This window comes from Chiloscyllium punctatum, chromosome 32 (genome assembly GCF_047496795.1).
Source record: "Chiloscyllium punctatum isolate Juve2018m chromosome 32, sChiPun1.3, whole genome shotgun sequence".
Classification (NCBI taxonomy): domain Eukaryota; kingdom Metazoa; phylum Chordata; class Chondrichthyes; order Orectolobiformes; family Hemiscylliidae; genus Chiloscyllium; species Chiloscyllium punctatum.
The window spans coordinates 29,446,392-29,464,514 of record NC_092770.1 but is presented as its reverse complement, the minus strand read 5'-3'; the positions used below and the strand labels follow the sequence as shown (position 1 = coordinate 29,464,514).

At 45.6% G+C, this 18,123-nt stretch overlaps 1 protein-coding gene across 3 annotated transcripts in view; it reads right to left on the bottom strand.

The window, feature by feature from the left end:
• Positions 1 to 18,123, bottom strand: part of LOC140458014 (protein kinase C-binding protein NELL2-like) — a 375,163-nt gene that overhangs the window by 56,645 nt on the left and 300,395 nt on the right. For 2 of the 3 annotated variants that reach the window (XM_072551970.1, XM_072551971.1), the window contains 3 exons: positions 17,433 to 17,573; positions 16,424 to 16,617; positions 3,332 to 3,508 (listed from right to left, as the gene is read on the bottom strand). In XM_072551970.1, coding sequence (XP_072408071.1) covers positions 3,332 to 3,508; positions 16,424 to 16,617; positions 17,433 to 17,573 — 512 coding nt within the window. The remainder of the gene's footprint in view (positions 1 to 3,331; positions 3,509 to 16,423; positions 16,618 to 17,432; positions 17,574 to 18,123) is intronic. The other variant, XM_072551972.1, reaches the window with a different exon arrangement.

Sequence of the window (18,123 nt, the reverse complement as noted above, 5' to 3'; positions counted from 1 at the left end):
AGACAGTACTGCACCCTGCTATGCTGCAGTGGAGACAGTACTGCACCCTGCTATGCCGCAGTGGAGACAGTACTGCACCCTGCTATGCTGCAGTGGGGACATTACTGCACCCTGCTATACAGCAGTGGAGACAGTACTGCTCCCAGCTATGCTGCAGTGGAGACAGTACTGCACCCTGCTATACAGCAGTGGAGACAGTACTGCACCCTGCTATACCTCAGTGGAGACTGTACTGCAGCCTGCTATGCTGCATTGGAGACAGTACTGCACCCTGGTGTGCCGCAGTGGAGACAGTACTGCACCCAGCTATGCTGCAGTGGAGACAGTACTGCACCCTGCTATACAGCAGTGGAGACAGTACTGCACCCTGCTATACCGCAGTGGAGACAGTACTGCACCCTGCTATACCGCAGCGGAGACTGTACTGCAGCCTGCTATGCTGCAGTGGAGACAGTACTGCACCCTGGTATGCTGCAGTGGAGACAGTACTGCACCCTGCTATGCTGCACTGGTGACAGTACTGCACCCTGCTATACAGCAGTGGAGACAGTACTGCAGCCTGCTATGCCGCAGTGGAGAGAGTACTGCACCCAGCTATGCTGCAGTGGAGACAGTACTGCACCCTGCTATACAGCAGTGGAGACAGTACTGCACCCTGCTATACAGCAGTGGAGACAGTACTGCACCCTGCTATGCCGCAGTGGAGACAGTACTGCACCCTGGTATGCCACAGTGGAGACAGTACTGCACCCTGGTATGCCGCCGTGGAGACTGTACTGCAGCCTGCTATGCTGCATTGGAGACAGTACTGCAGCCTGCTATGCCGCAGTGGAGAGAGTACTGCACCCAGGTATGCTGCAGTGGAGACAGTACTGCACCCTGCTATACAGCAGTGGAGACAGTACTGCACCCTGCTATACAGCAGTGGAGACAGTACTGCACCCTGCTATGCCGCAGTGGAGACAGTACTGCACCCTGGTATGCCACAGTGGAGACAGTACTGCACCCTGCTATACCGCAGTGGAGACAGTACTGCACCCTGGTATGCCGCCGTGGAGACTGTACTGCACCCTGCTATGCTGCAGTGGAGACAGTACTGCACCCTGCTATACCGCAGTGGAGACATTACTGCACCCTGCTATACAGCAGTGGAGACAGTACTGCACCCTGCTATGCCGCAGTGGAGACAGTACTGCACCCTGGTATGCCACAGTGGAGACAGTACTGCACCCTGCTATACCTCAGTGGAGACTGTACTGCAGCCTGCTATGCTGCATTGGAGACAGTACTGCACCCTGGTGTGCCGCAGTGGAGACAGTACTGCACCCAGCTATGCTGCAGTGGAGACAGTACTGCACCCTGCTATACAGCAGTGGAGACAGTACTGCACCCTGCTATACCGCAGTGGAGACAGTACTGCACCCTGCTATACCGCAGCGGAGACTGTACTGCAGCCTGCTATGCTGCAGTGGAGACAGTACTGCACCCTGGTATGCTGCAGTGGAGACAGTACTGCACCCTGCTATGCTGCACTGGTGACAGTACTGCACCCTGCTATACAGCAGTGGAGACAGTACTGCAGCCTGCTATGCCGCAGTGGAGAGAGTACTGCACCCAGCTATGCTGCAGTGGAGACAGTACTGCACCCTGCTATACAGCAGTGGAGACAGTACTGCACCCTGCTATACAGCAGTGGAGACAGTACTGCACCCTGCTATGCCGCAGTGGAGACAGTACTGCACCCTGGTATGCCACAGTGGAGACAGTACTGCACCCTGCTATACCGCAGTGGAGACAGTACTGCACCCTGGTATGCCGCCGTGGAGACTGTACTGCACCCTGCTATGCTGCAGTGGAGACCGTACTGCACCCTGCTATACCGCAGTGGAGACAGTACTGCACCCTGCTATACAGCAGTGGAGACAGTACTGCACCCTGCTATGCCGCAGTGGAGACAGTACTGCACCCTGGTATGCCACAGTGGAGACAGTACTGCACCCTGGTATGCCGCCGTGGAGACAGTACTGCACCCTGGTATGCCACAGTGGAGACAGTACTGCACCCTGCTATACCGCAGTGGAGACAGTACTGCACCCTGGTATGCCGCCGTGGAGACTGTACTGCACCCTGCTATGCTGCAGTGGAGACTGTACTGCACCCTGCTATGCTGCAGTGGTGACAGTACTGTTCCCTGCTGTGCCGCAGTGGAGACAGTACTGCACCCTGCTATGCTGGAGTGGAGACAGTACTGCACCCTGCTAGTGGGAGTGGACATGATTTAGCTGGTTTAGCTGACACCCATTTCTGAGTTGTCTTCATCTTTGTGTAGTACCAACAGTGGCCAGCACTCCTGGTGGTGCTAGCCATAATTGACAAGTGTGTATATCGTGTACTTGTGTGTCCTGTCTCCCACCAAACTGGCTCGCTTCTCCATATTCCAGTCCAGCTTTCAGACCTGAAGTGCTTCCTACCTCAGAAACTCCCAGGCAATGTCTATATGTTTGACAACTGATATGATCTGAAATGAATACCCATACACTCATGCACAGTCTATGTAATGTATGATTGCAAGTTAGACAGCAAGCAACAACATTTAATACAAAGCTCTTCCACACAGATTGCAGGCAATATTATGTGAACTCTGACTGATGACACTGACTGTGCTGTGCATTAATAATAAGTAGTGCCAACCGTTTAACCTTGTGTATTGCTTCTATAATGTACAAATATGGTCAGGTGTTCATGGTCTCCCTTACTGGTCCTGTCATGTACTATATTCTGACTTAATGCCTGAGCCTTCAACTTCGAAAGTGGACCATATAACTTCATTTGCAAGTCAAATAGACTGCAATGGTTCAAGAAGGTGACTGCCTTCTCATGGGCATTGAGGGATGGTCAGGAAATGCTGTCTCAGCCTGCGACACCCACATCCCATGAGTGAATACAAGTGAAAGCAAACAGAGATGATGAATGGCATGGTGGCATAACGGCTTTGTGACTAAAGAAACTTACAGTTCAGAGCACAAAAATAGTGTGAAAGCAATGTTTCTAATGTCTATTGTAATGTCATATACGGCTGCAAAAGGTATTATACTTTACTTTGTACAACATCAGCTGCTTTTTCCACTCCATCATACAATAATCAAGTTCCACGTTTCAATGATTTATGAACTTAACTCATTTTCTATACAGTATTTGGAATTACTTTCCTCATTGCAGCTTCTTTTGAGATCTGTGCAAGCCTATTTGATATCAATGTGTTAAATTTAATGAAGGAACTTGCGTACTTATTTGGGAGTGTCACAAATATCTGAACAAGCCTATGGCTTACCACACAATGACACTGCTGGCAGTCCTGCACCCAAGAGTCTCCACTTTTATAGGTCATGTCTCCTTTCTGATTCAGGCATTGACTGGTTAGTCGTGGGTCACACTCAGGGCAACAGAAAAGATCCACTGTAGGATTTTCACAGTCACAGACCATCCGTCGACACAGCACCGAGCCAGTCTATTGTGGGATAAAAGCAATAAATTGATGGAGCAGATAGTATTACTGTTTGTCAAGTGCAATAGGAGCTTTCTTACAGACTTTGATTTGATTTATTATTGTCATGTGTGCCTAAGTACCGTGAAAAGTTTTGTTTTTGTTTTGTGTGCCATACAGGCAGATCATACCATACCAAGAACATAGGGTGATGGAACAGAGCAAGGAACACAAAGTTACAGCTGCAAAGAAGGTGCACCAAAAGGAAGATCAACATCAGATTTGAAATTTGACAGGCCCAAGCAGGAGTCTAATACGAAGAAGAAGCTGTTCTTGAATCTGTTGGCATGGGTGTTTAAGCTTTTGTATTTTTTGCCTGATGGGAGAGATTGGAAGAGATTATAACCAGGGTGAGAGGAGTCTTTGATGATGTTGGTTGCCTTTCCACAGCAACGAGAGGTATAGATGGAGTTAATGGATGGGAGTTTGGCTTGTGTGATGGTCTGGGCTGTGTTTTATCAACTGTACAATAATTTACCATTGATTTGTCTTTTTTTTTAAAAGTGGGTTTATTTTTGACTGGGGCTGAAAATGTGTTGCTGGAAAAGTGCAGCAGGTCAGGCAGCATCCAAGGAGCAGGAGAATCGACGTTTCGGGCATAAGCCCTTCCTCAGCATCTGCAGTCCTCACTTTCTCCTTATTTTTGACGGGGCAGACTCTTGCTTAAAGCCAACAGAACAAGAGTTACTAGTTTGTCTCATCCATTCCAGTGTGTTATAAGCAGTGATCCTGCCTTCCCCTTTGATTATGATTGTTTAATGCTGGAGTGAGCAGGCAAGCTGTGAATCACCACAACCACTCAAACAGCAGTAAGGTGGCAGCAGAGTAGGACACTCCTGCTGGAGCCCCTCTGCTCTGCCTGTTGTTTCATACTCTCTCTTTTTTCCTTCTTCCTTCCCTTTAGCACTGGAGGCAAATCCGAGACCAGCAACAGGCAGAGCAGTGTGTGAGCTGCGAGACCCAGAACAGTGAGTGGGGAAGCAGCCCCGGAGCAGTGCACAGGCAGCCATTCCGGGCGGAGAACAGGCCGGGGAGACAGTCCTGGAATTTACCTCGCAAGAATTCTTTTAGGTATATAAAGGGCAAAAGAGAGGCAAAAGTGAGCATTGGACTGATGGAAATGGCTGCTGGAAAGATAGTAATGGGGAATAAGGAAATGGCTTAGGAGCTGAACAAGTACTTTATGTCAGCCTTCATGGTGGAAAACGTGAGTAATATCCCAAAAATTCAAGAGTCGGGTGGGGGAGGGGGTGATGTGCTGAGAGGGGGCCATCACCAAGGAGAAGATGCTAGAAAAACTAAAAGGTCTGAAAATGGATAAATCATTAATGATTGATCATCTAATTAGATTGGATTGCTTACAGTGTGGAAACAGGCCCTTCGGCCCAACAAGTCCACACTGACCCTCCGAAGAGTAACCCACCCAGACCCATTTCCATCTGACTAATGGGCAATTGAGCATGGCCAATTCACCTAACCTGTACATCTTTGGACTGTGGGAGGAAACTGGAGCACCCAGAGGAAACCCACGCAGACACGGGGAGAATTTGCAAACTCCACACAGACAGTCGCCCAAGGCTGGAATTGAACCTGGGACGCTGGTGCTGTGAGGCAGCAGTGCTAACCAATGAGCCACCATGCCGCCCCTAATGGGTCTGGGTGGGTTACTCTTCGGAGGGTTGGTGTGGACTTGGTGGGCCAAATGACCTGTTTCCACACCGTAGGGAATTTAATCTACCACCAACAGGACACAGATAGTATCAAGCAAAATTGGCTTTTCCTTTAACTACAGCAACATCCCAACATTTTGGATTTCTGCAGATCAAGATTTATTGCTTTCTCTGTACTAACTTTCTTATGCAAGTTTTCCCAATGAATAGTCTGATTAAAGGCTGGGAGAATGGACTGTGAATATTTAGGAATACAAGAGAAGAGTGAGGCAATCATCCCTCAGTTGTTCTGCACCTCGAGATCACTTTCTTGTCTATGTCATGTCTTTAACATAATCTAAGGCATTTTATGTAAAGCATAATCTAACACATTTCATCTAAATCACTTATCAAATTTGATCAAAACTACATGAAGAGACATTGTAACAGAAGCATAGTCAATGAGGAATGTTTTAAAAGAGTATTGAGACTGAAAAGGCTTAATGAAGAAACTAAATAAATTTAAGGAGGCGATAGACAGGTTTTTAATTGGTAACAAGTTTGAAATAACTCCACGGAGGCAGGTATCCCATCACCAAATGAGCCTTTATTTCCATGTGCACAGTTCACAGACTGTGACCAGCTAGCTCCGAGCCAGTCCCTAGAGTGAGGAGAACCCCTGAGACTCCTGTTTAACAGCCCAGACTAACAGTCCCAATCAGGGATCTCGTACTCATTGAGCTCCACCTGGCTAACCTCATTCCAAGTTAACTACAAGGTTAAAGGGTTATGGAGGGTAGGCAGGAAAGTGGAGGTGAGGCCGTGATGAGATCAGCCGTGATTGTATTGACAATCATGGTGGAGCAAGGTCGAGGGGTTGAACAGACTACACCCGCTCTAGGGCAGAGAGGAAGGTGATGTGGCTGTGGTAGCGAGTCGTAGTCATGTCCTGAAGCAGACTCGCTACTTACACCTGCTCCTGGTTCCTATGTTCCCAAATTTCTATATTCTTAAGAGAATTCTAGATGTTGATTACGTTTTGTGTGGAAAGTGCTACTTCAGTTTCTCTTCCATCATCCAGCTTTGATTTTAAAATGATATACCCTTGTTCCTGAATAACCCATGATAGGAAACATATTCTCTGTCACTACCTATCTAATCCATTTACAATTGTAAAATTATTTTTTGTAAAATTATTGGAGCACTACATCTAGAAAATTGACTGCAAAACGATTTTAGTTTAGAAACATGTCATCTGTTGATTTGGTCGATTGAAGGGCCTGTTCCTGTACTGTGCTGTTCTTTGTTCTAATACTTCAAATGTAAAATGCATGGTTCACTATTCTGCTTGCCATTCCCTTTGCTTATAAACATAAATAATGTAAAGGTATGAGTTGATCTTATTTACCTTTTGCATAATTCACATTGAAAATCAAATACATCCCCTGCAAGGTTAAAATTATATTCTCGACTGCCGGAGTTGGAAACAGGTCAAATAAAGCTGAACATTGATGGATTATATCAATAAATCAGTCACTCTGTTGAAAAATGTCTCTACTATCACACTTCTGTAATTAGGTTGTAACATATGCTGAACGCACAGTTTTCCGCCAATCTGTGATTAACAATAACAGCATTAAAATTCTTTCCAACATATCCCAAATTGAACTCAGTCAATAAGCTGCAATATGTTGTTTTCATGACACAAGCCATTAGACTGTTAATTACATCAACTTACAGCTCCAAGGCAGAATAAGAACAGTAAAAGTCGCCAAACTAGAAATTTTGCCAGATTTTGCAATGTTGTTATGTAGTTCTGATTGAGCCTAAATTGTTCCTGTTATAGACTTAATTTTAGCAACAATGTTCACTGGGACCAAGATATTGACGGTGTTGGTGACGTAGATATTCCATGGATGAACAAGATGAAACAAATAAGACCATAGGAAATAGGAACAGGAGCAGGCCATTCAGCCCCTCTATCCTGCTGCTCCATTCAATAGGATTATGGCTGACTGTGCGAAGATTCTGTTGCCATTTTAGAAACTTCTCCTGCTTTCTACCTGCTCCTCTCTTATTTAAAATCCTTACTCTTGACAGTGATTTTCCTGCCCTCAAAAGTTAACGTTCCACAGCCCGATCAGACCCTTGGGCAGGTCTCTGGTGGTGGTTTCACCTGGGCATCACCATACCTCAGGAAAGGAGCGTGGTTTGAAAATGTGACCTTTATGGTTACCTCAGCCGATAGAGGAATTGAACCCATGCTGCTGGACCCCCAACCTTAGCAGTCAATGGCTTCTCACCCTCAGGGATTTCAATTTCCATCTGAAATCATCAACTTCTCCTTACTCATTGAAGGAATGTGAGTGTTCCTGGTCAAGCCACCATTCACTGTCCATCCCTAATTGCCCCTTCAGAAGGTAGTAGTGAGTTGCCTTCTTGAACCCCTGCAGTCCATGTGCTGTAGGTTCACCCTCAATGCTGTTAAAGGAGGGAGTTCCCAAGGTTTGGACTGGGGAGATCTGGCAGGTGATGGTGATGACAAAGAGGAGCAGAATGGTGAACAGCTCCTTCAAGGAGGCTACCATCTGTCCCACAGTGGTCACCACGCTGCCTTCCCCACCTCCTCATCCAGGGACACAGCATCTTGGTGGCATGTCCTTCAGCCTCCGGGAAGGACAGTGTGTGTGGGCTAGAGAGGGCCGAGGTGGAAGCATAGAAAATATGGGCAGGTGTAGGCCATTCAGCCCTTCAAACCTGTTCCACCATTCAATGAGATCACGGCTGCTCAATGGCCTAACTCCATATGCCTGCCTTGGGCCTATATCCCTTGATACCTTTCCAAATAAAAATGCGTCTGTCTCAGGTTTAAATTTAACAATTGAATCGATTACCATTTGAAAATGAGAGTTCCAAACCACTACTATTCGTTGTGTGTTGACGTGCTTTCTAACATGGAGAAAGTGAGGACTGCAGATGCGGGAGATCAGAGTTGAGAATGTGGTGCTGGAAAAGCAAAGCAGGTCAGGCAGCATCCGAGGAGCAGGAGAATCGACGTATCGGGCATAAGCCCTTCATCAGGAATGAGGCTTGTGGGCCTGGGCTGAGAGATAAATGGGAGGGGGGGGGGGTGGGGTTGGGAAAGGTAGCTGGGAAAGCGATAGGTGGATGAAGGTAAGGGAGAAGGTGATACGTCTGAGGGGGCAGTGATGGATGGGTCTGGAAGGCAGTACCGAGTTAGAGGCTTGGGATTGGGATAATGTGTGGGGGGAGGGGAGATGAGGAAACTGTTGAAATCCACATTTATCCCGTGTGGTTGCAGGGTCCCAAGGTGGAATATGAGGCGTTCCTCCTCCAGGCATCGGGTGGTAACGGTTTGGTGGTGGAGGAGACCTAGGACTTGTATGTCCTTGATGGAGTGGGAGGGGGAATTGAAGTGTTCAGCCTCAGGTTGGTGGGGTTGGTGGGTGCAGGTGTCCCAGAGATGTTCTCTGAAATGATCCGCAAGAAGGTGTCCTGTGTCCATGATGTAGAGGAGACCACACCGGGTGCAACGGATGCAGTAGCTGACATTGGGAGAGGTGCAGATAAATTTCTGATGCATGTAAGTATCCACTGGGGCCTTGTATGGAAGTGAGGGGGTGGTTTGGGCGTGGGCTTTGCACTTCCTGCGGTGGCAGGGAAAGGTGCCAGGAGTGGGGTGTGGGCTGGTGGGGGATGTGGACCTGACGAGGGAGTTGCTGATAGAATGGTCTTTTTGGAATGCTAATAGGAGTGGGGAGGGAAATAAATCTCTGGTAGTGTGGTCCATTTGGAGGTGGTGGAAGTGGCGGAGGATGATGCAATGCATGCGGAGGTTAGTGGGGGGGAAGGTAAGGACCAGGGTGGGGGGGTGGGGGGGAGGGTTCTGTCTTTATTGCGCTGGGAGGGGAGAGGTTCAAGGACGGTGGTGCGTGAAGTCGAGCAGATGCGCTGGAGGGCATCGTCAACCACATGGGAAAGGAAGTTGTGATCATGGAAGAAGGAGGCAATCTGGGACTTTCTGAGGTGGAATTGGTCATCCAGAGGCGGAGGAAGTGGGAACAAGGAATGACGTTTTTACAGGAGGTAGGGTGGGAGGAGGTGTAGTCAAGGTAGCTGTGGGAGTCGGTGTGCTTGTAGTATATGTCTGTGATTAGTCAGTCACCAGAGACGGTGATGGAGAGGTCCCGGAAGGGGAGGGAGGGATGGTCCAGGTGAATTTGAGGTCGGGCTGGAATGTGTTGGTAAAGTTGATGAACTGTTCAACTCCTCGTGGGAGCACGAGGCAGCGCCGATACAGTCATCGGAGGAACAGGTGTGGGGTGGTGCTGGTGTAACTGCAGAAGATGAACTTTCCGACAAACAGGCAGGCATAGCTGGGCTCCATGTAGGCACCTATTGCTGACCCTTTCGTTTGGAGGAAGTGGGAGGATTGGAAGGAGAAGTTGTTGAGGGTGAGGACCAGTTCAGCTAGGCCAGTGAGAGTGTTGGTGTAAGGGATGACGTGAGATGAAGAAATGAAGGAAATGCTTTCTGACATCCCTCCTGAATGGCCTGGCCCTAACTCCTACTTTAATCCCCTGATTCTCAAATCTTCAATTGGTGGAAATAGTTTATCTTTATCTACCCTGTTTTTTTCTTGTTAATTTCTTCTGGACCTCAATTAGATCACCCCAGGTATGAAGGGCTTATCTTATGAGGAGAGGTTGAGTTGGTTGGGCCTGTACCCAATGGAGTCTAGAAGAGTGAGAGATAACCTTATTGAAACATAAAAGGTTCTTAGGGGACTTGGCACTGTAAATACGGGCAGGTGGTTTCCCCTTGTGGGAGAATCTAAGACTAGAGCGTACATTCTCAGAATAAGGAGCTGCACATTTATCACAGAGATGAAGAGTAACTTCTTCTGTCAGGCGATAGTGAATCAGTCAAATTCGTTACTTGTAGAGGGCTGTCAAGGCTTCGTCATTAAATAAACTCAGGGTCAAGACTTTTAATCAGTAAGGGAATCAAAAGTAATGGAGAAAAAGCAAGACTATTGGGTTGATGGTATCTGACCAACTGTGATCTCATTGAACAGCTGAGAGATTCGATGGGCCGAATTGCTTACTTCCGCTCTGACACCTTATGGTCTCTGCTAAATTCATGCTGATTGTTGTTTCTCCTACCTTATAACAATGATTGTACTCCATAAAATTCTTAAATGGTCGTAAAGATCTTTACAAATCTTCACAAAAACCTTGAAGATCTCTGAACATCATGGAAGGTTTTCTAGAAATCAAAATCTTCCATTATGAATTAAAGTGAATTTAAACCAGAAAGAACAATACCAAATCTTTCCCCCAATTTATATCCTATTTTTAAAAAAATGCTGAACAAAAGAGAGGAGGCATTGATGGCAATCAATTTACATCACCAACTCTCAATGCCCCTCCACATTAATATTGGATCTTTATTCTCTTGGACTGAAATCATATTGTTTTTTTGTTCAACACCAGGTAAATGACCTCTTCCCAACCTTTGCTTGAACCTACATGCTGCTTTTAGAGACATAGAGTCATACCGCACATAAACAGACCCTTCGGTCCAACCGGTCTATGCTGACCATGTTCCCAAACTAAACCAATCCCACCTGCCTGAACTTGGCTCATATCCCTCCAAACCCTTTCCTATCCATCTACTTATCCAAATGTCTTCTTTGTCATAATTCCTTTGAGATTAAGATCCATGCTGCTCCAGAATGCCTCTCCAGTATCCACACCTTTCTGAATTCCATGGATGGATCTTAAATGCTGCCAGATCTGCTGAGTTTTCCCAGGAAGTTTTGTTTTTGTAGCTGTCGTGAACTATGCAATGAGCCAAAGTCTCCAATAAAACATTGCTTAATGGAAATTCTAATGGTTAATTGATAGTTAGACATGGACATTAGAGATATTCCAGGGTATTGTAACAATATAGATGCCTATGAAGCCAGGCAGTGAAAGACTCAGAATAAGGACGGAAGTTGCTGGAAATACTCAGAGAGTCAGCAAACAACCCCTGTGGAGGGAGAAACAGAGTGTGCGTTTCAGGTCGATGATTTTTTTGACAGAACCAGGAGAAGTGAAAGCATGAATCTGCTCACAAACATAGAAGTGGAATTAGGATTCCTCTCCATTCCTCTTCACAATCAACTCTGTCATTTTCTCTCCAAGACATTTATTAAATGTTCATGATGTTTTACATTCACTCACTTGTGATAATTATTGCATTATATCCATTCTCCAGTCCTTCAAGTGAGTTTTGTCTCTGGGGACCCTGTATTTTCTAGTTCATAGTGCCATCCTGTCAGCAAGTATTACATTTAATTGGTAACCCACCTGTGAAGATATTTCTAACTTCAGCCTTAATTTGCTGGTAATCATCACAGGCATCCCCTTGTTATAGATTCACAAGTCCAATTTTACATTATTTTCTACCTTTAGCAATTATTATCCCAACATATTGCTCACATTGGTGAAATGCCTATATTTCATGATGAGGTGATGGTCCCTGTCAAAAGTAGACTTTTTAAGAAAATGATTTGTGGGAAGGCTCCTTGCTTCCAACAAGGACCAAGACAGAGCTGGAGATAGACTGTAGCAAAGCAAAGGAGTTAATCATAGAGGGTGTAGATTATAGGCTCAAGCTTATATTTTTTTTGGCGAAGTGTGAGTTACATCAAGTTTTTTGGAGGGGTTTTCACTTGGGAGGCCTAGCAGGATTTCCTACTGCTTCTTACCAAATGCACTTTATAAATGACCTACCCTTCCCTGATAAAAGCAAATTACTGCGGATGCTGGAATCTGAAACCAAAAGAGAAAATGCTGGAAAATCTCAGCAGGTCTGGCAGCATCTGTAAGGAGAGAAAAGAGTTGATGTTTCGAGTCTGACTAACCCTTTGTCAAAGTTTTGACAAAGACTCGAAACGTCAGCTCTTTTCTCTCCTTACAGATGCTGCCAGACCTGCTGAGATTTTCCAGCATTTTCTCTTTTGGTTACCCTTCCCTGATGGTATTCTTCATGTCCATCTCTATTGCCATCTGAATACATGCTCTTCCTAGAACAACTTACCCCTCACTGGATATATTCTGCATACCCCTCACCATCTTTGAACGGCCAGAATACCTCAGACAAATGTTAGCAATCTGATGTTGCTCTTCACCGCCAATGGTATGGTACACTAGCTACAAAGCCACATTGCCTACAACACATAGCTGGAATGGCTGACACTCCCTCACACACTCACACACAATCACTTCCGTTCACCCTAGTTACTGTTTAACCAGCAGGTCACACAGTTTAACCTGCCCTTAACTGCATCCTGTCCAAACTCCCTTTCTCAGCCACCACAATCCGTCCCCAATGCTAACCACTGAGACGTGCATTTGGTAATTGCTCGGGAAGGGAACATCACAGACAGGCCACCAATTCCAAACACCCACTTTTAGTTCCAGCCACAGGAAACAAACACCAACAAATCAAACAGAGGCTGGAGCTCACCCTCACAATACAAACCAAACACTGGCTCCTTCGGCAACAGCAGCACACACCATGATGGTTTGCAGCTCCTGATGCAGCTGATTTCAATCGTCCACATGGAGAGATTCCTCAGACAACTGCTCCCCAACCGCCCAGTTCCTCAGCATCATGTACATGCTCCGATCGTGCAGGGAGACAAGGTGACATCACTGAGATGCCAAAGTTCAATTAGCAACGACCAATGACCCTGGTGCAAATCACCAGATGTACAATGTGCAAACAGACCCTTTGGTCCAACTCATCCATGCCGACAAGATATCCTAAATTAACCTGGTCTTATTTGCCAGCACTTGGCTCATATTCCTCTAAGGTGAAAGTGGGTACTGCAGATGCTGGAGATTAGAGTCAAGATTAGTGTAGTGCTGGAAAAGCACAGCAGGTCAGGCAGCATCTGAGGAACAGGAAAATCAATGTTTCGGGCCAAAGCCAGTCATCATCACCATTCCTAATGAAGGGCCTTGGCCTGAATCATCAATTTTCCTGCTCCTCGGATGCTGCCTGACCTGCTGTCCTTTTCCAGCACTACTCTAATCTTGACTCATATCCCTCTAAATCCTTCCCATTCATCCAGGTGCCTTTTAACTGTTGTGATTGTACCAGCCTCCATCACTTCCTTTGGCAGCTCATTCCATACACGTACCACTCTCTGTGGTAAAATGTTGCCTCTTAAGTCCCTTTTAAATCTTTCCCCTCTCACTTTAAACTTATACCCTCTAGATCTGGACTCCTCTACCCTGGGAAAATACCTTGTCTATTTCCCCTATCCATGTCCCTCATGATTTTATAACCCCCTATAAGGTCACCCCTCAGTCTCTCACACTCCTGGGAAAATAGCCCCAGCCTATTTAGCCCCACCCTATAACTCAAACCCTTCAACCCTAGCAATATTCTTGTAAATCCTTTCTGAACCTTTTCAAGTTCCACAACATCCTTCCTAACACAGGGAGACCAGAATTGAATGCAGTATTCCAAAAGTGACCAACCATGACTCCAACTCCTACACTCAATGCACTGACCAAAAAAGACTAGCATAATCAAATTCCTTCTTCACTATCCTGCCTACCTGAGACTCCACTTTCAAGGAACTATGAACCTGCATTTCAACGACTCCAGGACCTTACCATTAAGTGTATAAGTCCTGCTCTGATTTGCCTTTCCAAAATGCAACACCTCACATTTATCTAAATTAAACTCCATCTGCCACTCCTCAGCCCATTGGCCCATCTGATCAAGATCCCATTGTATTCTGAGGAGATTTTCTTCACTGTCCACTACACTTCCAACTTTGGTGTCATCTGCAAACTTACTAACTATATTTCCTATGTTGACATTCAAATAATTTATATGAATGACTATAAGCAGTGAACCCAACACCAATCCTTGTGACATACCATTGATCACAGGTCCCCAGTCTGAAAAGTAACCTTCCACTGACACCCTCTGTCTCCTACCTTTGAGCCAGTTCTGTGTCCAATCCATTTACTGCATTATTTTTGTCTCCCCCTGTCATGAACTATTAATGCCTCATAAGTTCCTCCCTGGAGGGTACAGAAAAGGTGTACAAGGATGTTGCCAGGGTTGTAGAATTTGAGCTATAGGGAGAGGCTGAACAGGCTGGGGCTGTTTTCCCTGGAGCATCGGAGGCTGAGGAGTGACCTTATCGAGGTTTACAAAATTTTGAAGGGCATGGATAGGGTAAATAGGCAAAGTCTTTTTCCTGGGGTCGGGGAGTCCAGAATGAGAGGGCATAGGTTTAGGGTGAGAGGGGAAAGATATAAAAGAGACCTAAGGGGCAACTTTTTCACACAGAGGGTGGTACTTGTATGGAATGAGCTGCCAGAGGAAGTGGTGGAGGCTGGTACAACTGCAACATTTAAGAGGCATTTGGATGGTTATATGAATAGGAAGGGTTTGGAGGGATATGGGCCAGGTGCTAGCAGGTGGGACTAGATTGGGTTGGGATATCGGGTTGGCATGGACAGGTTGGACCGAAGGGTCTGTTTCCATGCTATACATCTCTATGACTCTAATTATGTATTGCTTTTGAATCTTTTAAGTTGCTTTGGATATGCAAAATACAGTAGGGCAGTATAGAGCCATCGTGCCATATCACTCAGCTATTCATTCAGAACGGCAGATTAATGTTGTGTGGACATGTGGGGAAATTTGAGTTCAATGAGAAATGATGTGGAGAAGCTGTTGTTAGACTGGAGTGGACAAGGTTAAAAATCACACGACACCAGGTTACAGTCTAACAGGTTTACTTGGAAGCACTAGCTTTCGGAGTGCTGCTCCTATGGTATCATAAGACACATTATTAGATTACTTACAGTGTGGAAACAGGCCCTTCGGCCCAACAAGTCCACATCGCCCCGCCGAAGCGCAACCCACCCATACCCCTACATATACCCCTTACCTAACACCACGGGCAATTTAGCATGGCCAATTCACCTGACCTGCACATCTTTGGACTGTGGGAGGAAACCGGAGCACCCAGAGGAAACCCACGCAGACACGGGGAGAACGTGCAAACTCCACACAGTCAGTCGCCTGAGGCGGAAGTTGAACCCAGGTCTCTGGCGCTGTGAGGCAGCAGTGCTAACCACTGTGCCACCGTGCCATCCTTATATGAAAGACTTAACAGAAATTTAGGTTTGTTCAATGTATCATTTCAGTTGCATGACACTATAATCTTTTCCTATAAATTCTGTGTCTTATGATCCCGTTCCACAGCTATCTGATGAAGGAGCAGTGCTCTGAAAGCTAGTGCATCCAAATAAACCTGTTGGACTATAACCTGGTGTTGTGTGATTTTTAACTTCAATGAGAAAGTTAGTCTGATGGCAACCATTGTCATAAAATGGTTCACTAATATCCTTTAAGAATGGAAAATCTGCCATTCTTACTGTGGTCTGTCCTCCATATGATTCCAGCCCCACTACGGGTGAAATTTGGATTATTAGGGATGGACGATAAATGCTGGCCTCAATGTTATGCTTGTAAACAAATCAATTGGATGTACAGTAAAGTTACTTGTTTTGCCTGGTTTAATTTTGGGGAGGCGATGGTGCTCATGAAAATCACTGTAGTTAATCACCACTTTGGGGTTTGGTCTAGAATGACCCGGGAAAGAGGACAAAGAGGGACTTGGTTTAGGTGGCACTATCAACACTGAAGCGTCATCACAGATTCTTTTCACTCTGCAGTGAGCTTTGATCCCACAACTTTCCGACTTACAGTGTAACCAACAGGGCAATGGCTACCATCGGAGGAAAAAATAAGAACATGAGAACATAAGAACTCGGAGCAGGAGTCGGCCATCTGGCCCCTTTAGCCTGCTCCGCTATTCAATAAGATTTTGACTGATCTTTTGTTGGCCTCAGTTCCACTTACCCACCCTCTCACCGAATCCCTTAATTCCTTCATTGCTCAAAACAAAAACTATCTAGGCTTTAAAATCATTTACTGAAGTAGCACCAACCAGTTCACTGGGCAGGGAATTCCACAGATTCACAACCCTCTGGGTGAAGAAGTTCCTTCTCAATTCAGTCCTAAATCTGCAGCCCCTAATTTTGAGGCTATGCCCCTTGTCCTAAAATGTGTTTGACTGAGAGTAGGAGAAGGCAGCATAATATTTGAAAGATAAACTCACCTGGCATGAGCAGACTGAGCAGCGATCATTTTCTAAAACCCAGATCTGTCCGTTGTGCTTTATTTTGCCTTCGTGAACACAGTCCCCAGTACAGTTTTTCCCATGAGGACATCTACAGTCATAACCTCCTTCCAGGTTAAAGCAAACAGTATCATTGGTGCAAGTATGTCTCCTGGTTCCACATTCGTCAATATCTGAAAAAACACTCACACATTTGTTTTTTCGAGCATTTTCAATTAAAATAAATCTCTACAGTGCGGAAACAGGCCATTCAGCCCAACAAGTCCATACTGACCCTCCAAAGAGTAACCCACCCAGACCCATTCCCCGACCACTGTCCACTTGCCTCTGACTAATGCACGGAATCTACACATCTTTGGATTGTGGGAGGAAACTAGAGCACCTGGAGGAAACCCACGCAGACAAGAGGGGAAATTACACACAGTCACCCAAGGCTGCTATCGAACCCTGGTCCCTGGTGCTGTGAGGCAGCAGTGCTAATCACAAAGCCACCATGCTTCCTCTGCCGAAAAAATCAATAATTCTCCCTCATAAAAGCTTCCAAATTTAAAATTAATTCGCCCCACAATATTCAATCCCCTAAACACTCCAACGAAACGTGTAATTGATTCTGAGACAGTGAGATCTTTCACATGGAATTAATCATTTTTAAAGGCAACAATGGTTTCCCCTTATTATGATTACACTTTGATGTAATTACAGCTTCAATACAGTACAATAAAAGCAATTGTAAACTGACATCTATCCAGTGCATTTCACATTGTTAGTGTCCATGCCACAATGCTTTGTGATTGCTAAATGATTCACTTTGACTAATATAGCTGCTAAATTGCTAATAACAATTGTAATGCAATAGCTTTCAGAAACATTCTGCCACCATAGAGCTCTGTCCATTAGAAATTTTGCTCCATTTCCTTCAACTTAATGGATGGTGGAAGTTCTCTGGTGAGAACTAGTAAAATTAGAAGCTTTTTTTTAATACACTGACCTTCACATGTCTCTCCATTTGCGGCAAACAGACCATTGTCATGGTATCCGTCCCTGCATTCACAATGGTACCATCCAGGAAGGTTGATGCAATTAGCACGGCTGTCACAGTGAACAAAGCCCTCTGCACATTCATCAATGTCTATACAAAACCCGAAAAGAAAACAGAATAAAAAATTGTCACTCAAAGTTCAGTCATACTGAATATCCAATACACGAACACAAAATCTGTAGTTGGAGCCAAAATAAAGGGCACTGTATTGTATGCATGATTTGGAGATGTTGGTGTTGGACTATACCAGGTTGCATTGCATGCAATACAAAGTTAAAATCACACAATACCAGGTTATAGTCCAATAGGTTTATTTCTCTCCACCCCACCCTTCTCTCATTTATCTCTCAACCCTGCAGGCACTCTGCCTCTATTCCTGATGAAGGGCTTTTGCCCGAAACGTTGATTTTCCTGCTCCTCGGATGCTGCCTGAACTGCTGTGCTTTTCCAGCACCACTAATCCAGAATCTGGTTTCCAGCATCTGCAGTCCTTGTTTTTACCAGGTTTATTTGGAAGCCTAGCTTTCAGAGCACTGCTCCTTCATCAGGTGGCTCACAATCATCTGATGAAGGAGCAGCGCTCTGAAAGCTAATGCTTCCAATTAAACCTGTTGGACTATAACCTGGTGTTGTGTGATTT